The sequence below is a fragment of the Callionymus lyra genome, chromosome 15 (assembly GCF_982586985.1).
Source record: "Callionymus lyra chromosome 15, fCalLyr1.hap1.1, whole genome shotgun sequence".
Classification (NCBI taxonomy): domain Eukaryota; kingdom Metazoa; phylum Chordata; class Actinopteri; order Syngnathiformes; family Callionymidae; genus Callionymus; species Callionymus lyra.
Genome location: NC_141832.1, coordinates 23,369,648 through 23,393,530, shown reverse-complemented (window position 1 = coordinate 23,393,530; position 23,883 = coordinate 23,369,648). Strand labels below are relative to the sequence as shown.

The 23,883-nt window shown below is 40.3% G+C and overlaps 3 protein-coding genes and 1 long non-coding RNA gene across 9 annotated transcripts; 2 read left to right on the top strand and 2 right to left on the bottom strand.

The window, feature by feature from the left end:
- Positions 1-877: 877 nt before the first annotated feature.
- tefb (TEF transcription factor, PAR bZIP family member b) lies at positions 878-9,090 on the bottom strand. 2 transcript variants are annotated; one of them, XM_087809876.1, is made up of 4 exons: positions 8,951-9,090; positions 5,793-6,374; positions 5,033-5,241; positions 878-3,861 (listed from the first exon to the last, which is right to left on the bottom strand). In XM_087809876.1, the coding sequence occupies exons 1-4, from the start codon at positions 9,051-9,053 to the stop codon at positions 3,646-3,648; spliced, it is 1,110 nt and encodes a 369-aa protein (XP_087666002.1). In that variant the 5' UTR covers positions 9,054-9,090; the 3' UTR covers positions 878-3,645. The 2 variants fall into 2 exon arrangements, with proteins under 2 accessions (XP_087666002.1, XP_087666001.1); XM_087809875.1 differs by lacking the exon at positions 8,951-9,090 and adding an exon at positions 6,657-6,875.
- LOC148065431 (uncharacterized) lies at positions 7,242-11,673 on the top strand. The gene is made up of 3 exons (XR_015713442.1): positions 7,242-7,373; positions 9,177-9,404; positions 11,462-11,673. It is a non-coding gene; the product is annotated as an uncharacterized LOC148065431 (long non-coding RNA).
- LOC148065430 (zinc finger CCCH domain-containing protein 7B-like) lies at positions 9,711-18,532 on the bottom strand. Of its 3 annotated transcripts, none has more exons than XM_087809868.1 (23): positions 18,295-18,532; positions 18,151-18,234; positions 17,991-18,058; positions 17,888-17,924; positions 16,255-16,452; positions 16,024-16,182; positions 15,593-15,673; positions 15,132-15,195; positions 14,911-15,068; positions 14,280-14,772; positions 14,163-14,209; positions 14,016-14,094; positions 13,660-13,821; positions 12,793-13,007; positions 12,592-12,692; positions 12,346-12,527; positions 11,711-11,781; positions 11,460-11,623; positions 11,269-11,377; positions 10,893-10,998; positions 10,594-10,730; positions 10,352-10,521; positions 9,711-10,141 (listed from the first exon to the last, which is right to left on the bottom strand). In XM_087809868.1, exons 3-23 carry the CDS (start codon positions 18,047-18,049, stop codon positions 9,961-9,963), a joined length of 2,973 nt encoding a protein of 990 aa, XP_087665994.1. In that variant the 5' UTR covers positions 18,050-18,058; positions 18,151-18,234; positions 18,295-18,532; the 3' UTR covers positions 9,711-9,960. The 3 variants fall into 3 exon arrangements, with proteins under 3 accessions (XP_087665994.1, XP_087665997.1, XP_087665996.1); XM_087809871.1 differs by having other exon boundaries at positions 18,151-18,245; positions 18,321-18,532; XM_087809870.1 differs by lacking the exon at positions 18,295-18,532 and having other exon boundaries at positions 18,151-18,288.
- LOC148065429 (ran GTPase-activating protein 1-like) lies at positions 16,485-23,778 on the top strand. 3 transcript variants are annotated; one of them, XM_087809873.1, is made up of 16 exons: positions 16,488-17,296; positions 19,350-19,469; positions 19,663-19,790; positions 19,885-19,944; positions 20,108-20,287; positions 20,384-20,518; positions 20,993-21,151; positions 21,239-21,352; positions 21,483-21,582; positions 21,807-21,891; positions 21,965-22,118; positions 22,182-22,298; positions 22,420-22,525; positions 22,606-22,694; positions 22,937-23,058; positions 23,316-23,778. In XM_087809873.1, the coding sequence occupies exons 1-16, from the start codon at positions 17,236-17,238 to the stop codon at positions 23,395-23,397; spliced, it is 1,812 nt and encodes a 603-aa protein (XP_087665999.1). In that variant the 5' UTR covers positions 16,488-17,235; the 3' UTR covers positions 23,398-23,778. The 3 variants fall into 3 exon arrangements, with proteins under 3 accessions (XP_087665998.1, XP_087665999.1, XP_087666000.1); XM_087809872.1 differs by having other exon boundaries at positions 16,485-17,296; positions 21,965-22,298; XM_087809874.1 differs by lacking the exon at positions 16,488-17,296 and adding an exon at positions 18,761-18,825 and having other exon boundaries at positions 21,965-22,298.
- The last annotated feature ends 105 nt before the right edge of the window (positions 23,779-23,883 follow it).

Genomic DNA, 23,883 nt, shown 5'->3' with positions numbered 1-23,883 from the left:
TGCGTCTTCAACCTTGTCACAGTCCATAAATGTACAGTGCAGGCTCAGCAGATGATACTCACAAGGAGCAGGCAACACATTTTTAATGTCCATGTCCGTAACATGATCTCGGCTGTTTTAATTAAAGCAGCAGGTCTTAACTGACCTTGATGTTGCCTATCAATCACCCATAAAAAGGTCAAGCCTGGGATGCCAACAAGGCCCCAAAGAATGCTGTCCATGTGACGCTCAGCTCTTCTACGGTTGGCCTAAATGCCGGCACGTGATAGTCTCACAGTAGGGGGAGCGTTACACCTCACGAAAACATCCTGCGTGTTCAATTATAGCAGAAGCGATCAATAATTCACAGCATGGATCTCTCAAATGAAAAGTAGAGAGACCGCCACCCACCGCCGGACCCGTCCTGGCTGATGTTGCCGCTGGTTTCATCATGCAGCGAACACGCCTGCAAGGTCGACTCGCTCACGGTATGTGAACATAGGGAGCGCATCTTTCTGTACTCAGTAACATGATGGTGTGGCATTAGTATGCACGGTCTTACCACCTCCTCCTCCCCCATCCACATCCTCGGCTCACATGTCTCTGCTCTTTAACTGCATCCTCTCCATCACTCCACCCGATTCCTCTTCTCTTCATCCTACCACCCCCCCCAGTCCCCCTAACACACACACTTTGAGGCTTCTGCTGTTACACAACAGTGCTCCCCTGAGTGTGGATGCGATCATTACGCAACATCTACGACTCCTCTGGCATACCGATGAGGAGGCATGGAGGGGACACATGCACTGCAACAGAATCAAAACAAACCACACCTTTTTGATCCGTCTCTCCGTCTCCGAGCGGCTGCAAGGACACGAGCAAGGTCACACAGTGCACATGTCAGCAAATCCCAGTTTATTTCATTTGCATGATACAAGATACAGCGAGACATGGTGCTGCAGACCCTGCTGCACGATACAAAACACCAAACAGAAGTATATTTTTATATAAAAAATTAACACAAAGACACCACCAAACAAACTCTTAAAATGTCACCATTAGGAGATGTTTAATTAGAGCTACTTCAAATAGTAAACAAGGACTATGTGATTCGGCAGCAGAAGGATGTTGCTCATTTACAAGTCCACAGATTCTTCATTCAGATCTGAATCTTCAAATGAGCTCTTTTTCCAGAAACATCCATTTTTCTCAAATTAAAGTTCCAAAAATTAAAAAATTATAGTAAAAACATCGGATTTAAGTATCCCGTTTGTACAATAAAAAAGGCTTGTTAAATTGCCCAGAACAACTTGTTTTCTTTAGATTCAATTATTGATCACGTTTTATTTCTTGACACTTTTTCTTTTTAAACAAGTGGCTAATTTCAGAACAATAATAACTTTATTCTTATATTGTGTATATCTTACTTTAAAAATATGAATAATCTTAACTTTGAATAAATTCCCTTTGATTTAAAAATATATCATTAATGTAAAAAAACAAACCAACTAAGTATTATTCTTAACTATATTTAAGAACACTTAATGTCCAGATTTAGAAGTGTTTACATAATACATCTAAGATTGAGTTGCATGGCAAGATGCCTCATGTGATTTCAGATTAAACATCCACAATTGAATGTGTATATACGTGTATTTTGGAAACTTTGGAAAACCTTTTTTAGAATTTTGTAGTTGACACATAAACTTCTAAAGTTTTCACATTGAAAGAAAAGACAATAAAAGAGCCTGCTACATACAGTTTCTTCCAATTCTGCTTTTAAAATAAGGGTGTTAAAATATTTTGTTGATTCACTCTGGTGTTACTTTTATACAACACCAACAGGAAAAGAAAAGAACCATGAAAGCACCAAGTGATCCAGTGTATCTATATATAGATCCATCATTATCAATAGAACATAATCCACACAGTGATCAGAAAATGCCATCGAGCCCCAAATTTGAGTCATAATCAAACAGAACGACAATGTCCGTGTTCCGCATCATGTTTGTCTGGATCGCACAACAGAAGGTGGATCTCTTCATCAATAAAAAAAACATCTCAGTGATGGTTTACAGACATAAGTACACTTGGTGTGAAAAATTCAAGAGAAAAGAGAGACACTGGGTTTCATGCATCTGGACCGGACTACAGAGGATCCAAAACTGGAAGCACAAATGACTTTCTACGAAGCACGTCATTGCAATTTTTACAAATGTCACTGAAATTATGATATTACATAGCAAGAGTATTATTGCCACATCGATTCTCTTCCAAAGACACTCGATTTCTTTAACAGTCTCTTGAGTTTTTACTAATTTAGACAATTCAAACCACACCCCAAGCTGGATTCTGTCCAGCAGCAGGTCGAGCGCCGGAACTGTCGTGTGTGTGTGTGTGTGTAAGAATGTTTTGCGAGTGCATGGATGTGTGTGTTGATAACTTCTCATGCAGGTTCTTGCAGTATGAACGTGAGCACCCTCTCTTCGTCCAGAACAGGTGTTGGATGAGGTAAATAAGAGTGTCTCCTGCCCTCACATGTGTTCCAACACATGTCAATAGACATATTGATACATTTTAATATTTATATGTATATATAAATCTTTTTGAGTCATAAAAGCACAGTATAGCCATTAAGTCCCTGCGTTGTCATTGGTTATCAATATCGTCACAATCAACAGATCCATTATTACCATCAGAATAAATACAGCACGTGATTTTGGCAAAGACGGTCCCTGACACAGGATACAAGATTTATTTACAGTAAGCAGTCCACTTTGGGCCTGGCTTTGCAGGAGAAATAAGAAGCCATCACTTGGGCATCACAAGCGCCCCCTACTTGCAGTAAAATAAACTTCCCTCAATCAGAGTCCTTGCTTCATCCTTTCTCATCAGAGACTCTGACAAAATAAATGTTTTATAATGGTGAGTGATTTTAGTAAACATGAGGTCATGCTGTTTTTTGTATTTTTTAAGCTACTGCTTGTTGCTGGTTTCACTTGCTAAAACTTTTTTTATTTCAAGAAAAGTGCAAAGTCTAGTTACACACTGGTACACACACAACTAGGTGGTGCAGGAACTATACAAACTGGTTATTTTTTTTGTGTTAAAGGAAGAACAACTAGGCCGACCTGGCGGCATCCGTCCACCTCGCCTCTGTGGACTCATCTGCTGCTCCCTCCGGCCGACTTAGAGCCTCTTTTAGGGGGAGTTTTGAAAGAATTACAGACGCGAACAAAAGTGCAACACAAGGAAAAGAGTGGGACATGGACGTCTCATGCTTTGGTCCAGGAAGAAGAAGTGTGTGATGATTCTAATTGATCCTAAAGCCTGCAATTCTACTTCACCCTAGTTTGTTACTCAACTCCCTCTAAAAGCCTATTTTTCCATGTGTGTTTTTGGGAGTGTCGTCCCCTTCACCTCTCATCGTGTAGGAGCCAGGCGCTCTCCACAGACCTTTCTGTGACCTCTGCTCCTGGTCCGCCTGCCAGTGTGTGTCCACAGCTCTGCCGTCAGGTGACCGACTGGAGCTCGACACAGTGACTGGCAGTCAGCGAAGACAACAGTGCAAATGTAATTTCACTTGGTGTTCATGTCTGTGTTGAATTCTGCGGGGAAGGAAGTTCTGTCTCATTGATTCTTCTCGGACATTTCTCTCAAGGTTCTTTACAGCGGGCCGTACTTGGCCTCGTACCGGGCCAGGACGGTCTTGCAGCGACTACAGTCCTTGCGCATCTCCGCCACTTGCTGTCGTAGCGCTGCGTTCTCTCGCTCCAGAAAGGAGGCTCGCACTGTGATCTGGTTCTCCTTCAGACGCCGCGCGTCGCGGGAACGCTTGGCTGCGACATTGTTCTTTTTCCGGCGGGACCAGTATTTGTCATCCTGTCGGAGATGAAGCAGAGAGATTAAAATTCCATCCAACTCACAATACTATTATTCCCTGTACACATACCATTATATCCTGTACACAATACTATTATACCCTGTGACACGTTACTAATCGACCCTGTAACCCAAAACTATTATTCCCTGTACACAATACTGTTATTCTCTGTACACATTACTATTATTCCCTGTAGACAATACTATTATTCCCTGTACACAATACCATTTTCCCATGTACACAATACTATTAAAATATATTTTTTTAAGAATCTTACTAAAAACATCCATCAAATATTTTTAACATCTGAGTCAGGCTCTGTAAGATACGATTAAACGATTTCCAAACCATCAGATAATGTCTGAGACGTTGTACAAAAAGGCACATTTGGACACCTAGTGGTGGGCCACAAAATAGCACCCAAAGAACCACAAGCTTGAGACAACTGCTCTAATTATTGTGTGAGTGGATATACGTCTATATATCGTCGAAGAGTAGACTCTTGATCAACTGGCTGAAAACTTACGACGTGTCCTCTTGTAACTGCATTCATTAGGCCTTTCCTGAGGCTCTCAGTAAAACTGAAAACTAACTATTTTATATCTACTTACATTATCCATTACTTATATGAATCAGAATCCGAAAACCTTTATTGCAAGTGTTGTAAACATAACACAGGAATTTTGGTGGTTTAAGGATTTAAAAAAAAGGAAATAATATATATATATATATATATATATATATATATATATATATCTTTAAACAATATTCATGATCCAGGCAGCAGACAGGTAAAAAAAGTTCTTGAATCACGATGTTCTTGTCCGTGTCGATCTCAGTCTTGTTTTATGTGTTATTGTTATTTTTAGTGTGTGTTAAGTTATTTTTTGTCTGTTTTATTTTCTTCTTTTTCTCAAAATAATGTATTTAATTTTTAAATGTATAATGTAATGCTAAGGCTGACAGACATTTGATACATTTAAAGTCTGCACAGGAAGATAAATCGTAAACGAACATCTGTGTGGTGAAAGCCCCTCCCCCTTGAAAAAGCTCTAATCCTGAGCTTTAGCGTTCAATCTTCTCTCGGCTGAGCACTGAACTTAGACTCTGTCACCTCTAAGTGATTCATATTTGGTGCAAAACTAGTGCTTCTGGGGTGAAAGGTCATACCTTCTGTTCATCAGGAACAAACACCTTCTTGGCTTTCTTGATCATGGGCTGGGGCTTCAGATCTTCATCTGTGAACTTGTGCTTGCGGGGGTTGAAAAGCTCTCCACCGGGTACGCTGGAGAGGACCAGGTCGGTTGGGTCCGGCTGGAAGTTAATATCCACCTCGATGGCGTCTGGGTCGACGGGGGAGGGAGTGTTCCGATCTCTCTCTGCAGGAAGAGACAGATTTAAGAAACTTTTTACATTTAATTATAGCTCTAGTTTATCCAGGTTAAATTGAATTGTTGTTTATAATCCCACACTTAGTTTAGAGATGACAAATAAGGAAATTAACATTTAAAATAATATAATACACTTATTTATTATGGTAGTAAATGACAAACATGCTAAATTAACATTATCATACTAATTATTATAATGACAAGCTAACAAACTAAATAAAGAGGTTTGTTTTATGTCCACCTGACTTTAAATCTTTGGACCACACATTACACATTAGCAGATCACCTCAAAAACTAAACCTACTGAAATATATTTTACATCTAAAGGTCCAACAGTGCGAACAGAAACGTACACCGTTGGCTGTTTGAAGCTGATCAAGGGGCACAAACGGACAACCCTGATGTAATGAAGTACCCCTTGTGTTGATTTGTATGCTTGGTTCAAAGGTCAGTATTGGGGATCCTGTCTTACGAAACTGTGTGGAAGTCAATAATTGACTTCCATTAAGAGTGGTTTGTGTCAGAATATAATTACTTACTGTTTTTCTCTTTCTTGACTTTCACTATGACAGTCGGGACTTTCTTGGGCTCTATTTTCGCTTCTTCCTCACACTCCTCTTCCTCCTCCTCATCATCCTCCTCTTCATCTTTTTCTTCTTCTTCTTCTTCTTCCTCGTGCTCCTCCTCTTCCTCCTCCTCCTCCTCCTCTTCTTCTTCATCGATGACTAACTTGGCCGGCTGCAGCGTGGTGACGGTCAACGTTTCCTCCGGCTCAGGCTTGACCTCACAGGTGGAAGGATCCGACGCGGCCAGAGCGACTGCCGTGGAAGACACCTTCGGGATGATCTTGCCCGGCGTGAGCGTCTTCTGCAGCTCCTCTTCTTCCAGGCTGACGGGGATCCCGTTCTCCAGGAGGAACTCATCCAGATCCATGTACTCCAGATGGAAGGTCTCCCCATCGTAGGGGATCGTCTTCTCCCAAATGGCTGGAGTCAGGGAGGCTGACACTCCCCCACTTGCAGCTCCACCTCCACCGCTGCCTCCTCTTGAACCTCCACCGACACTGGTGGCTTCGGCTCCATCTCCCTCCTCGGTGGAGCACAGCTTCTCCTTCTCGATTTCTGCAAGAAAACAGACCGCACGTGAGCACACAGGTGGAGTGACAGCAAAGATCTGGGTGTAGCTGGAATCAAAAGAGTTGAGAATAGATGATCAAAATGTTCATTTCATGTGTGGAATTAAACCAAGATCGACAGTATTTGACTGTAGAGAAAAAAAAAAACTTCTGCTGATGTTTCAGGAGGACAGTGCGACACATGTCAGACACCTTCATTTACAAAAAAGAGACCCTGAACTCCTCGCATAATCTTCTAAAATACAACCTCAACACACTTCTTTCTTACCGTCACCGCCGTCCTCCAGAATGTTAGGAGGAGGAATGTCCATGATCTTCCTCATCGCGAACTTGTGCGGGGAGACGATGACACCGGGCTGAGGAGCGACTATCACCGCAGCTTTGCCTGACATCTTTCACACGCGACCCGAGCGAACTGAAGATGGACTTTCAAAAAGCTCTTTTGTCGATAAAGTCGACACTGAAGCGAAAGAACCTCCTTTGTGTACTGTGCTCGTGCACGCCCCGCCCACTCCGCTTGTAGTAAAAGCCTATTGGTTGGAATAGACCGTCACGTGATTATGGATTAGACGTTCCCCGTGGGTGCAGTATAGAAACGAGTGGATATTTCAAAAATTATTATAAATTATTATTATTATTTTCAGCATTGTATGTTCAGTTAAACCATATGAACAACGTGATTTTAAATTAAATATAAAACTCGATTAAAATCACCAAAGTTGACGAGTTAAACTATAATAAACGTTTTCTCATTATTTAAAACAAATTGTATCGATCAAAAGTGTAATAAAATCATTCCTGTCGCGTCAGAAATGCTGTTAAAAAGAACACCAGGGCGAACAAGTAGACACTCGTGGCACGACACGTGCCCACGCCTCCCCACTCACGTGAAAGTACAACCGTGCGTGGGCGTGGCCTCAGCTGTCCAGCACGTGTGAGCCGAGGGGAGCTGCGGGAACAGCGTGTACGGAGAAGACGCTTCCGGGTACAGTCGAGCTCCTTTTCACGCGATTTATAACAATAACAACAAATCATAAACTCTCATCCACCATTTTAATATGGGGAGAGAAGAAAATAACAACACCCTCTAAATAACGATTTCAAATAAGGGCATTCATTTTACACATTCTTAACAAATATACCTCATATTATCGTATAGTCTTTAAGTTTGTAGTTATCATTTTATAAATGTGTATTTAAATTAAACTCCGTTCAATTCTACTGCTGGATGACGTCACCGAATGGCTCACGTTTCTGTGCACGCGCATACGGTGTGCGCACCTTCTAGATCTCGTTGTAGGTCCATGAACAGAATGTTCAAAACATTCACCCCACAGAGAGGACGACATGTCTCGTGCCAGGACACACCTTAAGTCATGTTTGGACTGTCATTGGTTTTACTTTACAATGGAGTTTAACCAACAATAGCAACACATTTTAATGTAGGATATTAGCAGCAACAGTGAGGTCATCCATGATAACCTCTTGTCTCGCATCATCCTTCAAGAGTGTGCAGTGGTTAGCACCTGTCAACATATGTCAAAAACAAAACAAACTTCGACCAATGTTTGAGGCACTGAAGTTCGTGAACGCGGCATGAGCGACGATCATCTTAAATCCACATGTCTATAGTTTCTTTTGTGAAGAAAAGCACACACCTAAAATAGTTTTTTTTGTTTTCAATTATAGGCTTAAAAATGGAGTAGTTCTCGAAAGTGACTTTCTAGTTGCTTCATTAGTGTGGCTTGACTGATAGTAAACACTCTCTAATGACCTCTAGCGTCGGTTATTGAAACCACAAGTACGTCTGGAGGACGCAATGTTTTGTCTAAGTCAGGTGTTACACCTGTAATATATGCACCTGACATCCCCAAGAAGGTATTAACACACTGGTTTTCTCTAAAGAACAATTAAACCACGTTGTGACTTTGCATTAAAAAGATAAACATCGAGGGATAATTCAAATGAATTAATTCATCAAAGCGTTTTAACTACAGTGTGGTGTATCAGTAAATATTTTGGGCAAAAACACAATTTTTATCTCAGGTTTTGAAAGTTGTTTGGTGTTTCGTCAACAATACAAAACATCAAAGACACCCAGTTGTCTTTTAAACATGTAGAAACATTTTATACATTTAAACATACTTTTAAACATTTGTTTTGTGTCTTTTTCACACTACTCGGGTCAACTATCCGACCAGACGAAATAGAGTCTAAGTGGGTTAAATATTTGTGCAGATGTAATTGTACCCATCATGAGACTTTGGGTTTGCAAGAGAAGTGTTGTGTCACTCGAGTTTGACCCTTGTACCTTCTCGTACCCACAACTGTTGAGTCTGTAACCCCCACAGTAAATATTGTAACCATTCAGTGATGGTTTAAAGAGTACATGTTGTGATTTAATCTGGTGGAATGATGTCTGGACTCATGATAGTAGATGTTTGTAAGTACCGTTTATATGCATGTATAAGTATGTCATTACAGATGATCCAGCCAGGATTAATGTTCTGCTCTTAAATACACAAACAGTAACACATGAATGTTAAAATTGAGGATTCTTACCATTGCCATTTAAGTCAGGAAAAGAGAAGGGATAGTCAGCCAAAGACTTCAGAAGATCTGGAACATCACTCCTGTCTCCAAAGAACTGATTTGAAGTCGACATTGCTGGATGAGGGTGTATTTCTCCCGGTGTGTGAGACGAAGGACTGAGAGTTTGGAGCAACTTTGCAGAAGCTTCGTATCACGGGTTCTTCTGCATGAGTCCTAACAAGTCCTTCTCCAGCAGGCTCCGCCCCCAGCCACGTCTGAGCGCAGGATGCACCGCACACATGTCAATCAAACAACCCAGCCAATCAGAGAAGAGGAGGCGGGTCTCGTGCGGGGGGAACAAAACAAGTCCGAGCACATTTTCTTCCACGCACAGATACACGTGGAAACCGAGGAACAGAACCGGGCGAGTTTGAAGAGCAAAGCTATTCAAGACGACTCATCCATTATTAACGCAGTTTTTAAGGTAGCGTTAGAAAAAATAATTACACATATAATCAATAATATTTAAAGGTTTCCAATGAAAACATGATGCATATTATTAAAGGGTTTACTTGTGCTTTATTTCAAGTTTGACAATTCCTATAAAACACGAGTTCACTTATATTTAACACTTAAACGCTAGGGCGACAATGAGTGGAGAAAGTATTACCATAAAACATCCTTGTCCCCCATTATCTTGTAATAGCTTGCATGTTTTATCCATCTATCTTCACGATGACTCTTTATACATGTATTTCCCAACACCCACAATTATAACAATATCTTTCAATTCTCTAGGGTTTAACAAAGTTTTATTCTTCATTCAGGTGTGAATGGTAATGTAAAAGGAATGATTCCAGTAATACAGGGATTTTCTGTAGTTCTCTTCTGAGACTACTAAGTAGAAGCCAAGGCATCCCAAGAAATGCACTGCATTAACCAAACAGAGGAAAAAGTGGATGATATGAAAAAAAAGATTTTTCAGTTTTGAGCACTTGGTTTTTTAAAAATGTACTTAGTATTTGACTGTAGTAACTCTATTAAGATTCAAGTAGATAATTGTACTTTCCAAAGTTAAATTCGTCAGGCATGATGAGCAATTCTTCTTTGGCTTTGGCCAACTTCTTTCGCAGGAAATCTCTCCTCTCGGTCCATTCCTGGAGCTCCTCAGCACTGTGGGCGAAGTCGCAGCTCACACTGTCAGGGCATGTGCCTCCAAGTCTGTACATCATAAATATTGTGATTAATAGTCAATTTTAAAGTTATTAGCAGTGGTTTAAACGTAAAATAATTGGAGTCCGAGCTTTACGTCAATTAAGATGGCAGTAATAATAATGTATCTCAATGTGCACAGTTGTCCTTTCCAGGTTTGTTATGATTAATGTGAAACAGGGACTAAAGGCAGAAACCTAGTTTAAAAAAAAATCTTACTTTGGGCAAATTTGGAACTTTTTGCCTGGAAAACGGTAACTCCACGTCAGGGTCTCTTCCTCTCCCTCACAGCTGAACACCCGGTCCTTGTGTTTCTCTGTAGAAATGTGCTGCTGCCACTGACGCTCACTGTTGCTGTACTTGCCGCACAGTCGACAGTGGAGGCCACTCTGGTACAACAAAACTCAAGTCATAGCCAAATGTAAAACAATAGGATTACAATTTAACATCCTAATACACACCGACTGCTCGACGTTGTCAGTTGGCATGGCGATACATTTCTCCTCTGCTTTTGGCTGGGTGTGTGTGGAGCTCTCAGGAGGTTGGCTTTGGGTGCTTAATGTCAACCACATGTCGTACATCTGCTGCATGTCATGTACTGACAAGGGAAACATACAAGTGAACTCGAGCAAGAAAAAAAAAAAAAAGCAGTCAAGTGTAATAACCAATTTCTCCACTAGATGGTGGTCTCAGTACTGATGTCAAGTAGGGAAAAGCACAAAAGGCAACAGTTCTCACAGAATAATGTTTCAACACTTACGCTCTTTATTCTTCATGTACATCCACATGTCTTTTTCTTCCTCGCTGTGGGCAAATGTGCAGTTGGCAACTGTACATTTGTTCTTCTCCAGATTACGGTTGCAAAGCTGCAATCATAACACAGGTTATTTAAGTTCATTTGTAAACTATGAGTGTTAAAATCCAACTATTCAATTAAACCAATGGTCTACTCACCCTCATGTCAACTAAGGGTTTGGTTTATTTTCAAGTTGGACTAACATTTATTCCTTTTAACTCTAAAAAGAGATGGATTACACTTTAAATAATTTAAACCCTTGGTTGACACGAGGGTGAGTAAAAAATAAAAAAAATAGAATTTTGGGTGAATAATCACTTTAAAGAAGAGGAGTGGTTACCTCATAGTGTGAGGGAAAGTTCTTGGTGGTATGTGGGAGTGGGCGCACCTGAGCCCACTTAGCTTTATCCAACAACCGTACCATCAGAATCTGTTGCTCCCTTTTCCACCTGAACATAACAACCACCATTGCATTTTCTGCAAACTGAGAAGTTTTAACATTCTTTGACTTTCTTTATGGTTTCTACTTACAGGTGTCGGGCCCTGGCTGAGCAGTACTTGAAGACTTTGTCCGGTTCTGTGACACGTCCATCCCGCCAACACTGAGCACAGACGAACTTCATGTTCATGTTCAGGTTTCTTTGTTTTCCAGCTGCAGAAGCTGCTTTTCTGTGTCCAGGGCTTGCTTCTGCAAACTTGTTATCACCAAATCACAAGTTAATAAATACATGATATACAAACTAAAGGTGAGGTACTATTTAATAAATGTCATAGGTTCCTACTTTTGTTGTCGGTTTTCTTTCCATCTCATAAAAGTGGGTTGCCACTTTGACAATCTCCTCAGGACTGATCCCTGTGAGAGGTCAAATTTTAATTTGATGATTTTATTCATGTTAATTGTCAACAGTTAGCAACAACACTGCACTTGAACCAATATAAGAAGGTTGGATTCTCCATAACTATTTATAGGGCAACAAATGTAAAAACCCAACTCTCCTGACTCATTCACATGTTACAAATGTTGAAGTCTTCCTCTCCAAGATGCAGTAAGTCAACATGTTTAGAAGTTATTACTTTATAAAGTTCCTCACAGAAATCTCAGCCAACAAGAGGTTACAGGAGCACTCGGAGTCCATTATGATGTACTCCTCCTCCAGCTGTAATCACCCCCCCTCCCCCACCCCGCTTTGTCCCTAGGAGGTGAATACTTCCTGGATTGATGACGCGCAGTGACAAACCTTGATACTTGACCAATCACGGTCGGGGTGATTAAAGTAAAGATTTAATCTCCAGAAAAAAAAATTCTAATGTAAATATTTCATTGAAAAGTACAATAGAGGTCCAATATCTATTTAAGACACACTTAAATCAACACATTAGTGGAACTTTAAAATCTAGTTGGACAAATAATCTGCACCTGTGCTGCGCTGAATCTTCCATGTTTTAAGCTCTATGGTGGAGTGAGCGTAAGGGCAGTCTTCCTCGTAAGGGCAACCAAATCGTACGGCTTTGTGGCAAATGTCCAGTTGACACAGGACGTTCAGTGGGCGAACCTTCTTGTAGTTGATCGTGGTCGTCCTGACTAAAAAAGCAAGGCACCTAAAATGTCAAAATAAGCAAACGTGAGCACAGATTGTCCGCCGTTCGTTGGCGAGACACGGACTTGTTAGCATCAAAGTTGTGGGAGACATCTTGGTTGGAGCAGATGGATGGATTCATCTTCAGACGTTTGCTGATGATTCTCGGTTTGCCATCAAAACACTCCTGGAGAAAGAATTATAATATAATTAGCATCTTATCGTGAGCCCTTATTATCCAGCAAAAGTTCGAGTTAAAGTTGAAGTTGATTGAAAGTGTTCGGTACCTTACAAACAAAGATGAACGTGCCCTTGTTCTCCTGCAGCAGACGCGTAATGTTGGCCACAGGGTCGCGGACAGATGCCGACAACTCAAATAATAGATTTCTATCCAGTGTCCCTTTCCTCTCCTGCGTCCACACGTCTATCTCCAGCTGGTTGAAGGCAAAGGTGCAGTCCTCTCCATACTTGCATAAACCCAGGTCACCGGAGTTGATCAGTTCTTAAGGTGCAAAACAAATCTGACTTAAATTACGCGAATTCCCTCAAATATGTGCCACACATTCATTGTCAACAGATCAGAAGTGAAGCTGTGACAGGGACATTAGGTCTAGAAGAAGGTGACGGATGCCGTTAATCATCCAAAGATAATATAAGATCCTATCAGATTATAGATGATTCTATCAAATCCCTAACAGATGAACCGCTGAAGCTAAAGAGGCTTCTTTGAACTTCAACCAGCCTTGATCAGCGATCAAACTTCTGCACTTAGCTGACAAAGACTCGGCTGGTTCCGGAGCAATTATATAATATCATTGTTCCTTGATCTTACAATTCTAATTGCCAGCCATATATATATATTTTTTTTTTACGTTCATATCACGTTTTTTAAAGGCATGTGCATATTATTAAAATGGCAGAGCAGCAATATGAATTATTAGTATTAGTTAAGCATAAGTTAAATGCATTCTTGAATTTACACAAGCTCTACACATGCTAAAAGAAATGAGCTACTAGAATATTGATGAATATCAAAATCTAGCAAATTTCCAGCTGGTCACGTTTTACACACAAATTCGTTCTGCTCATGTTTCTTGAATGAGAGACCCACTGTCTTGAACCGAACCTTAGGGTGAGTATTTGAAACTTCTTACCTTTGCAGAGCACGAACGGTCCATTAAATGACGTCCAGGTCGGAATCTCTCGAATTCTGGTCCACTTGAGAGGGACATTAGACTTTCGTCTGCACAACAGGATGTCTCGCTCGCAGTTGTGGACCAGATTGGGCTTGTGGACAAAAGTATTTATCCCTTGACCTTAAAAATACACAAACAACCATTTTACATGCTATCCTGTTAAAGACAGCTTGATACATATAACATTTGCCCACGATTACTATGAGACTTGTGTCCCTTGTGTGATTCAGTTCCACACCCCTGATGTAGATTATAGATCAAATCCTTTAAGTGTTATGAATGTGAATGATGTGCATATAAAAGAGTGGACGCACCTTGTCTGGGGAAACATGCGACACAGGCCTGAAGGAACTCATGGGTGTTGGACAGAACGTTATTGCTTGCATTCATCTTCTATTTTGAACAACAAAAATACATTATTAGCCATTATTTAATAACATATGTTAGTCATAAACACTTACTCTATGGTTGTTTTTTGGAGAAACAGCAGCAGGAAAGTCAGAGAGACCTGAGGGACATCAAGTAACAAATTATATTTTAGACATTCTAAGGATCTAAAGAAGTTCAACTCTTTTCACCTGAGGTGCTAAAATCTGAGAGCGAGTCAAGACTTTCGACTCCAGTGGACACTACTCCGTCACAAAAGTCCAGCTGGTCCAATAAGTTCCCATTAGAACCAGCAAATTGGTAATTTGTTGGTTTTTCCAGTGAATGCGTTTTCGCAAACAAAACTTTAAGGTTCTCTTTCTCGCCTCTGTTGGCCATAGCAAACTTGGAGCTCGGTGCAGCATCACAGAGGGAGTCCAGAGTGTCGAGACCAGCAGCTGCGGTCGGCATCAAGCTTGGAGTTCCAGTGCAGACGGGTAGAAAGTCGTCCAACGAGTCAAGGCCATGCGAGGGCAACAGTTCGTCTAGAGAGTCCAGGGTGGTCTCTTCTCCAGAGGCAGGAGTGTTGAGCTGACTGACGGCTGTGTGGAAAAAAGCTGGTGGGAGTTGGGGAGTTGGCACAGGGAGGCGTGATGGCATTATGTGGTTGGGGGTGCTAAAGTGGTTTGAGAGTGCAGCTGGGGTCTGGAAAACCAAGACATGATGATAGTGGGTACATGCACACATTTTAGACATAATTTATATGGTTGAGACTGAAATATTGTCAAGTGCGATAGCATGTCCAGAAAACAAGATGGTGATCGTAATCACTTGTGATGTCACCTCTGTTTGCACGGCAGAGAAACCATCCAGCAGGTTGTCCAGGTCCTCATCAAGCAGCTCTGATTCTGGCAGAGGAATAATACCTTTGGGAACCGGAGCAGACGGCTGCAGGAAGGTGCTGAACGTGGCCGAGGGAAGAGGGACGTTGTAGGTGCTCACTGAATAGAGGAACAACTCTTCATTGGCTGCTCGGATAAAAGCGTTTACGCTTGGAAACCTACCTGCTGCACTGATGTTCTGAGCATCAACTGAACTTTTGTCAGTTTCAACATGAGCCCCAGATGCCTTGAGGTTGAAGGAAAAACAGTTAGATGAGGAAGCTAATCACTTAACATAGCACATTAAAATAATCAACACACGTTTTGAAGTCTACGATACATTTCAAAAGTCAAACTGTACTGTCCAACAAAGTACAAAATGAATTTTGGTTTTGATCTTCACATTTCTACAGTTTTACTAGTACAAATACAGGCAACTAGCAAATGGATAAAATGTAATTGAAATGTTGTATTTAAGATGTCAACAAACATACAAAATACACTGCAAATGTATGTGAATCTTGCTCATGAATTCTCTATTAAATGCATGTATAATCCTTAAAAACAGTATACAATTGCATCAGTATACTACATTCATTGGACTCTTTATGGTTTGAATATTAAATTTGATTATACTAACAAACCTTGGAACTGACGTAGGGATTTCTAGTTTTAAGTCCGAGTAGCACGGCGAGTTCCTGGGCCAGATCGTTAACCTGTTTGTCCTGTAAATCAGAAGATCCCAAATAGACAAAAGTTCAATTTATTGTAGATATAAAATCTTATTTTTAATCAGGAATATGTACAATTTACTTTGAAGATTAGAGCCTAAATGATATAATAATCTCCTATTAAAAAAGAAAAATAAATGATGGGATGGTTAAAATGAATTCAACCGCTTAATGAAAAATAACATGCGAGTCACTGTGAAAGATTAAAACAGATTTATATTTTTATGTGGGGAAATGTTTTTTGAAGGTCACATGAGGGGAGGTTTTAAAAAAAAAAGAAAGAATGTGAGGAGTAGACCGTTACTCAAGGTCGCAGTGGAAGATAGTGATTTATGATGACATACCAGGCGGCTGAGCAACAGACAGTCAGTGGTGCAGTTGTAGGCTTCTCTCAGGAGCCCCATGTCCCTGAGACACAGAGCCTTTCTGTAGAGAGCATCGCAACTCTCCTTATTAAACTGAAGAACATCATCACAATCCTTCACTGCTTTTTTGTATTCTTTCTGCAAAACAGGTAAAAGAAAGTCAATTAAAAAAAGGTTCAACCTCTGCTCAAAACTCTAAGAGTAAATTACCAAAGAGTGGTGAGCAGCAGCTCTATTCATGTGGAGACTCTCCAGCAGAACGTCCGGAATCTTGACCCCCTGCACGGACGCATATTCATAAACATTTAAACCTTCACTGAACTCCTTCTCCGCCTCTTTCAGGTCTCCATCCTTAAACAAGTCTTTGGCTTCCTCAAGTAAGTCGGTGACCAACTGGATCAGGAAGTCCTAGGAGATATAAAGGTGATTTACTGCACTGTGAAGGCAACACAAACAACACACGACAAGCTTCAGTGAAGTTTCAGAGAAATTGTTGGAGACGTTATCTAAAGAGTCAAGGTTTTGAAGGATGTGAGTTCCTCTAACATTCCTCGTGTTAGACATTAGGGAATAACTTCTAGAAATGCTTACGTTTAGCTTCCACAAAACCACAAAAAGTAAGGGGGTGGGGGTCACCCCTGACTGACCTGGTCACATAAATTATTCAAGCAGATTCCTGAACTGAGGCAGGAATGTGGTAAAAAGTAGATCTCTGGGTTAAGATGGCACCTCATGCTATAAACAGTTTCTTTTGGCTAATATTTGACATAAATAGAAACGGTTTAAAAAATATGAGCTCAGGTGTTTTTCACATCGACATTGAACAACTTATAGATCCGGAATGTTGAAATGTAGCATTCCCGGGGAAGAAGTCTCCAGGAAACATATGATGCTGAACATTTATTGAGTTGTACTACTTATTTGTACTTTCTCAGCTACTCTAGCTACAGCGACAACTTGTCGTCGACAAGTTCAGGTGCTGGACAGAAAAACAGAGAACATCTTACTCACAGTCCTGAATCCTACAATCCCTTTAGTTGTCTTGAATAAAGACAACCATGATATACACCTCAAGCAGCAATATGCCTTTAATACATTCTCATTTGTTCACTCTGATTCAAAGACTTCACTATTGTGTGGGTCATTTAAAAACTCTGATGCGCACACACTGAATTTATCATCTGGATCAACATGTCAGACACAACCCTGCAATCAGAAGAGAGAGAAACCTCTCACGAGACTTGCACTGATGGTAACGTTTACTTTTTGTTGTTATTTTGGTAGTTGTTCAGATCAAACATTCTACCATTACTTACGAAACACCTAATATTGTGCCTCACCAGGCAAAGATTTATCAAGTCTACTTACGCACCCGATTTGACTTCATAACCGAAAAAAATCTCATGACGTGAACCTACTTAAATTGGCCCCTAAGCAAGGGATATAAAACTTGGAAAGACTGAGTTAAAATCAAAATTGACAGAATCTTTACTTGTTTCATACAAGGTCAAGTGAACTGGAAGAGCCAGCAGTAGCCAGAAAAGTACTTTAAAAGAGAACACACATCTGCTCATTTACACCTTCATGTACAGGTTGTTTTTTTATTTTTTCATTTTAGCTCCAGGCAAGTCCCAGAATTCACTTGGATTATTCAGCAGAATGTTAGGCCATCTGACATCTTTGATAAATACAATTAGAAGGTTTTTGTATTTTGATCAAACACACTTATGATAAGATCAGAAGATTTCATAGTCACAACAAAAGCTTAAATTGTGTAAAAAATACGTATTTGGACTCATCTGTTGTATATAAACTTGAGTGACGATTTTTTATTTAACTTTACCTGGTAGTGACTGGGTTCTGGATAAGGCAGTGATGATCTGAAAGAGACACCGATGAATAAAACGAATAATGTCACGACATTGAGCAATAGCGAGTTTTCTTACTTTATAAATGACAGGCGCTTGTTTATGTCCAACTTGCGTTTATGCCTGATGGGCTCCATTTGTATTCCCTAAGGAGACAAAAAGAACAAGTAACTTTAAATACACTGAGTTTCATTCAGCCTTGTTTAAAAAACAACATGTCGGATCGTCACATACTTACCCTCCCTGTGGTTCCTCAAATCACGTCGAATTATAAAGTAGAACTTGTGTCCATCACGTGTATAAACAGCCAACGAAAGACTATCTGTGAGAGACCTGTAGTTGAATAGACACAGACAAATGGACGATGGGAAGATGCACTCACTCGTTTCCTTTTGGACTCAAACTAACTTTCGTTTCCTCCTCAAAACTAGACGTTCTTCGACTGGTGCGTCAGAGTCCCGGGTGCTGTCTCTCAGGCATATTCCATTTCACTGACAATTTACAATTACTCAAAACGCGGGACTGGCTTTTCATTTTAAATTAGACTACATTTTCATCAACAACAACAAAAATGTTTGACGTTGAGAAAGTAGTGTCTGAACTTGAAACACTGCTCCTGAACGCACCCTTGTTGACTTCCGGGCACAGCTCTTTTCATTTATTGTTTGATATAATTAAAAATGTTATACACATTGCTTTTTTAAATCCTGGTTTGTGTTCGGCATCCATTCAATAAAGACGAAAAATATTATTCAATCATTTATGGGGAAAAGCTGGTGCTGCGTGAGTGACACATAAACGCATCGTTGTATTTAGAAGAAACTACACTTCCCATGCTCCATCGCTCAGACAGGGCGTCATTCCCGTGCGACTGTCGAATCTGCGTTTGAACGTCAACATCGAGCGGGAGAGAGTGAGTTTATTTCGTGGTGGTGATCATTTTATTTGCATTTTCCCGACTTTAATACTCCCTAAGTTACGAGCTGTGAAATAAAGAATCATAAACCGGTCTACTTTTCCGATTGGCAAAATGTGTGTGTCTCGTCAGGCTAGTTAGCGGCATTTACTCAGATGCCATAGTTAAGTTATTAAGTGACACCAAGAGCGACTTCTTTTTAAGGTTTTTTAGAAGTTTACTTTTGTATTTATCTGAGACACTCATTTATTTCAACCAAACCGCTGAGTTCCCTGTTTGGTTCTAGGCTTAGCAACAGGATGCTAATGCTAACAGACTGGTGCTTTCATACCAAAACAAATGTCATTATTCATTTAGTTCACTACCAAAAAAGAACAATTCATAACTTGTAGCTGCTACCGCAAACTCAAATCTGTTTCTAAAGTAATAACCGTCAAAAAAGCAATGTTTTGAGATAAGTAGGAAATAAAAGTCCACAATATGGCAAGGATAACATTTATTTAAATGTGTTTGCTTATCAGGTGTCACCATGGCGACAGACATCGTTTCACAATTGGCTGAATCACTGGCCAAGACTGGAGTGGAGGAGGCCGAACTGAGCTACAAAGGTCAAGGAAGAAAGCTCGATGATGCCCAGTCAGGTAGATGTAATCTGCACCGTGTGACATTATAAGAAACCAGATTTTTAATTAATAAGTATGAAGAATGAATTGCTTTCATTTTTTGGAAACTAATTATTGGCTCATAAAATGACCACACTATATTGAAAACCAAATTCGAACAAAAAGTTTAAATATTCTGTCAAATCTCAACTGACTTGTACTGTTTCGTCAGTGGAAGAGATTGTAAAAGAGATCCAGGACTATGAAGGTCTGCAAGCTCTGCGGTTGGAGGGAAACACTTTTGGTGTGCAGGCAGCACAGGCCATCGCTAAAGCTCTGGAGACAAAGAATGAGTTCAAGGTTTGGATCAGGACTTTCTCGCATTCAAGTTAGGCCTGACTTACTGTGAGACTATGTGTTCAAGTTTGTGAAACTGTACACCTTCATTCTTCAGCGCTGTTATTGGAGTGACATGTTCACCGGTCGTTTGCGTTCTGAGATTCCTCCAGCTCTGGTAATGATTAATTGCTCATCAAATTTAAATCAACTTTCAAATAAGAAACGTCATGTGTGTGTCTGTTTGTATACTAAAGCAGGTGTTTTTCATCATGTAATGAGGAAAAAGCTAATCAAAGAGATCAAACTCAACTTTCTGCACTATTTTCCGTGTAATGCAGAACTCTCTAGGTGACGCCCTGATGCTGGCCGGTGCCCAACTGACAATTCTGGATCTAAGTGACAACGCCTTCGGCCCAGACGGTGTGAAGGGAATCGAGAATTTGCTGAAGAGCACCGCCTGTTATTCATTACAAGAGCTGCGACTTAACAACTGCGGCATGGGAATTGGAGGAGGAAAAGTAAGGCGCATAAAGATCAGCTGTTGACACCTGTAGTGCTGATGCTGTGTCAATACATAACACTAAATCTTACACTCTTCATCATGCTTTTGTCAGATCTTGTCCGCTTCACTGATCCACTGCCATCAGAAGTCCACAGCCGACGGCTCCCCCCTCAGACTGAAGGTGTTTGTTGCAGGAAGGAATAGATTGGAGAATGATGGAGCAACCGCCCTTGCTCAAGCTTTCAAGGTAAAGAAGATACAGGGAACAGCTAATCCTTCAACAGACTAAACACATTTGAAAGTTATCGCTGCAAAAATGTGTAAGTAAACTACTGAGGTCAGGGTGACTGCATTTATTTTAACCTTTTTTTTTTTTATTTGTTTTTTTTTATCCCTTTAGAGGAGAAACATTAGACTGAGGAACAGCTTTTCCCCTCAGCTGTCAGACTGATAAACAGGGTTCCTGCTCTGTCATTTTGTACTCATATTTTTGTACTGTACAGCTTTAACCAGCAATAAGGTTATTGAATAAATTAGCAATAATATTGTTATTATGATTTAAATGCTTAGATTTGCCTGTCTCTTACGCTGTTATATCGCTGTCTTACTGGACCTCAGTTACACATTTCTCTCAATAGCTATTTAATCGAATATACAAATATTTTCATATTTGCCAAGTTGTTCTATTTATCTGTATCATTGCCTTTATTGTACTCCGTAGTTAATGGGAAGCTTGGAAGAGGTCCACATGCCCCAGAACGGCATCAATCACCCCGGTGTGACGGCACTGGCCACTGCCATGCAACACAACACAAACCTGCGCACCCTCAACCTCAATGATAACACCTTCACTGAGAAGGGAGCCATTGCCATGGCTCAGGTATTATTATGATGACGCTTGTAGTGCATTTTGTGTCTTTGTCCAGTCATAAGAATGGTTTACTTAACACTGATTTGTTTTTCATAGGCACTGAAACATTTAAACAGCATTCAGGTGATCAACTTTGGAGATTGTTTGGTGCGTCCAGCTGGAGCCATGGCCCTCGCAGAGACTGTTTCTGAAGGTCTTCCCATCTTAAAGGTGAGTAGACATTTAGTTTCATATTTGTTCAATTCAAATTTGAAGTTTAAACAATCATACAGTATACACTGCAGCATTTTTAAAAACCTTTCTCTGATGTTTGTCGATGTGTCTCGTTTGTATTTAACAGGAACTCAATTTGTCTTTTGGGGAAATCACAGAAGAAGCAGCTTTGGCTGTTGCAAAAGCAGTGAAAGAGAAACACCAGCTTGAAAAGCTCGACCTTAACGGTACACTTGAGTGCAACAGGAAAACATTTGTTTTTAAAAAATGATTTATAAGACATTTCTTTATTTTCAGCAACAGCAATAGTTAAAACTATTATTGGCGAATCAGAATTTAGAAATCTTTCTCAGTATTGCAGTTTAGAAGCCGATAAGAGGACCATCAGCATAATTGTCTTTTGCTCTTTTACAAGTTTTTGTTAAGTCATTTCTGCGTTTTCCTTTTCTAGGAAACGCTCTCGGTGAAAGTGGTTGTCAATCTTTGAAGGACCTCATGGAGAACATGAACAAGATTGAGCTCTTGGGTTCAATAAGGTGACAATCTCACTAAGAAATGTATGTTTGGTCGTGCAAAGAAATGACATGTTATGGTGAAACTCATCCGTAGTGACGATGAAGGTGAACCAGAAGATGATGATGATGATGAGGATGAGGATGATGAAGAAGAGAACGAGGAAGAGGGGCTTGATGAGGAAGAGGAAATGGGTGAAGAGGAGGAGGAGGAAGAGGATGAAGAGGAAGAAGAAGTCACAGACGATAAGGTACAATTCCGTGCAGACCAAGTCTCTTTTTTTTGTCATTCATTCTTTATTACCTTGTCACAGTTTTCCACCCCGACGTCAGCACCAAGGATGCCCGATGTCTCCTCCTTCCTCTGCTTTCCTTCACCGGATAAACTTCTAAAACTCGGAGAGAAACGATCGCTTTTAATCGAACAGCAGGTGATGTTTTATTGACGTTTGTTCACACTCTCAATGCCATAGATAGGAAATATTAATAACCGTAAGTTATCAACAAAATCATTTCACCATCCAGTTTTTATAGTTTTGGTCTCGTACACAGGTGGATGTGACCGATGCCACCAAAACGGCAGAAGCTTTTCTCAAGATTGCTTCAGTGTACAAAGACGAGAATAATAGTGTAAAGGAGGTCGTGCTGGAAACAATCGGTAACTTTCCTGAAAAGGTTCAACCAACATGTTATTAAAATACCCCGTTAAACTAAAATCATTATTTTTGTATTTGTTAGATTCTCTTCTGAAAACTGCATTCAGCAATCCGACTGTCCAAGGCTTCAACTTTGTGTCGTCTTTGTTGGTCTTACTTGGACTTCTCAAGGTGCGTCATATTTACTTTGCTAGATAAATGGTACATAAAAGTTTGGTTGTGGGAGAATCTGGAGACCATTTTATGACCACTATTGAGTTTCAGAGGCTCAACATCATTAATTTAACCTTAATCTTTTATTTTCAATTTCAACACTTTTTTTGTATTTTAATCTGGAATAATATTATAATTTTAATTTGTTGACCTTCTCCTCCCTCTTCTTAAATCTGAAATATTGTGTGTCATCCACTCAGAGTGAGAACAAAGTCAAGCCAGTCATTCTGGTACCAGGTCACCTCCAAGTCCTGGAGCATGTCGTCCGACAGGATTATTTTCCTAAAGACAGTTTGGCCATTCTGGAGGCCTTCATTTCCCGGTAAGGAAACAACCCTATCAGCCAATCAGCAGAAAGGATTCAGGTACAAAACTCTGTACCAAATCTCCACACAGTCCTGTAAAGGGAAGCACAAGGGGTTGGTTTGGTTCTTAGGGTTTGCACGTTCTCCTCGTGTGCGCTTGCTTCGTTGATGCACTTGGTCATGATGGATGTGTTAGGAAGTCACTAGTGCAATGATTGAATCTGCATGCTTACGAACATTGTTCTAAATGTCAATGTGTCTCTGTCATGTCCAGGGAAAACAAGGCTCTGGAGTCTTGCGTTGGTTTGAAGAAGAACCTCCAGTCAACCCTGCAGAGGGTCATGTCTGAGAGTTGAAGACAATCTCTCTCATCACTCATGGACTTTTAGAAACTGGTACAACTGCAGCTCAGACATCAACCTGCTGTTGGTCAGTGTAGTTCATCTTTCTTATGTAGTGACGCTGAAAATGTCAGGGTGATCTAGACATCTTCACTCCTCCGTACCTCAAGAATAAACCTCTGACGTGACACATCATTGTCTGTCTTGTACATTTGCTGGACTTTTATTGTCTGATTTATATTATTTGTGAAAATTGTATATGATTAAATACAAGTTGGGATGTCTTCCATTAAATATGAACCTCCTGGAATGTAAACAAAATACTCATAAAGGGATTTGTCTTTCTAAGGGCACAGCTGTTTCAAGTGTAAAATAAAGTATTTGATGTGAACTTTGCGCTTCACGCTTTCATTCTCCTTGTGTGACAAATCAAAACAGAGCAACAGGCAGACCATGTGTGTCTCAAGATGAGTATGTTCGTTTGAAATTCAAAGATTGATT